At 38.7% G+C, this 1,315-nt stretch overlaps 1 protein-coding gene across 1 annotated transcript; it reads right to left on the reverse strand.

Annotated features, from left to right (window-relative positions):
• Positions 1 to 308: 308 nt before the first annotated feature.
• On the reverse strand, positions 309 to 944 carry LOC138909556 (uncharacterized). The gene is made up of 2 exons (XM_070200762.1): positions 790 to 944; positions 309 to 675 (listed from the first exon to the last, which is right to left on the reverse strand). Exons 1-2 carry the CDS (start codon positions 942 to 944, stop codon positions 309 to 311), a joined length of 522 nt encoding a protein of 173 aa, XP_070056863.1.
• Positions 945 to 1,315: the final 371 nt, after the last annotated feature.

Consider the following 1,315-nt stretch of genomic DNA (forward strand, 5'->3'; position numbering starts at 1 on the left):
CGGAAAAAATTGGAAATTTTACAATTTTTTAAATTTTTTTATTTTATCTATCTCTAACTATTAAAAATCAAAAACAAACTAAAACTAATACACATACAACATACAAATATCCCCCACCCCACACTTTAAGTTGTGACATGTTCCATGACACACAATTAAAAAGCATAAGGTAAAGAAAACTTCCCTGAATGTCTAGTCGGGGTTTGAGTCAAAGTCGGGCTCCATTCTTCGTACCCGAACTAGTGCACACATTCACGCGGACAACTTCTTCTCAGCTTTCTTGGGGTATACCCCCACACTTGTCTTTCTCAATCATGGGGACCTTCTCTTTCGAGCTTTTCACTCCACTCTACACTTGCGACTGGCTTCTCCTTTCTCGCCCCCATCTCCACATTCATCTCGAAAGTCACTGTCTCCTCACCCACTCTAAGCATGAGTTTTCTATCATGTATATCTAAGATTCCTCTACCCGTTTCTAAGAATGGTCTTCCTAAAATAAGGGGGGCCTCTTTGTTCTCTTCCATCTTCACCACTATGAAATCTACAAGAAATACAAACTTATCTACCCGAACTAAGACATCTTCCACTATCCCCTCGGGTATGATAGTTATTTGGTTTGCCAGCTGCAAAGATATTGGTGCAGACCTTATCTCTCCAATCTCATTCTCCATCTTCCTGTAAATAGACAAAGGCATTAAATTAATTGAGGCACCCGAATCACATAAAGACTTATCAAAATTAATAGTGCCTAAAGAGCAAGGTATAGTAAAACTCCTTGGATCTACACACTTTTGTGGGAGTTTGTTTTGCAAGATTGCACTGCAATACTTTGTGAGCTTGACTACTGATATTTCTTCTATCTTTATCTTCTTTGTAAGGATTTCCTTCAAGAACTTGGCATAAGCTGGCATTTGAGAAAGCACCTCTGTGAATGGCAAATTCATATTAACTTGTTTCAGCATATCCAGAAATCTCTCAAATTACTTGTCCAGCTTCTCTCTATAAAGCTTTTGGGGAAAAGGTAAAGCAGGCATGTACTTGCTCTCTTTAGATTCATCCCTTTTTGAATTCTCTTCCTTCTTCTTTTTCTTAGTTCCTTTCTTGCCTTTCTTCTTCTTATCAAGTTCATTTTTCAGTTGCTCCCCACTTTCTTTTTGAGGTACCATATATTTTTGGATAGGGGTGGGCTCTTTCACTACTTGTCCACTTCTCAGAGTTACAACATTTACCGTCTCCTTGGGGTTTCTTTCAGTATTAGCTGTCAAAGTACCTGGGATCCTTTCAGACAATATGGTGGCAATTTGTCCCACTTGTT

Source organism: Nicotiana tomentosiformis, chromosome 4 (genome assembly GCF_000390325.3).
Source record: "Nicotiana tomentosiformis chromosome 4, ASM39032v3, whole genome shotgun sequence".
Classification (NCBI taxonomy): Eukaryota; Viridiplantae; Streptophyta; class Magnoliopsida; order Solanales; family Solanaceae; genus Nicotiana; species Nicotiana tomentosiformis.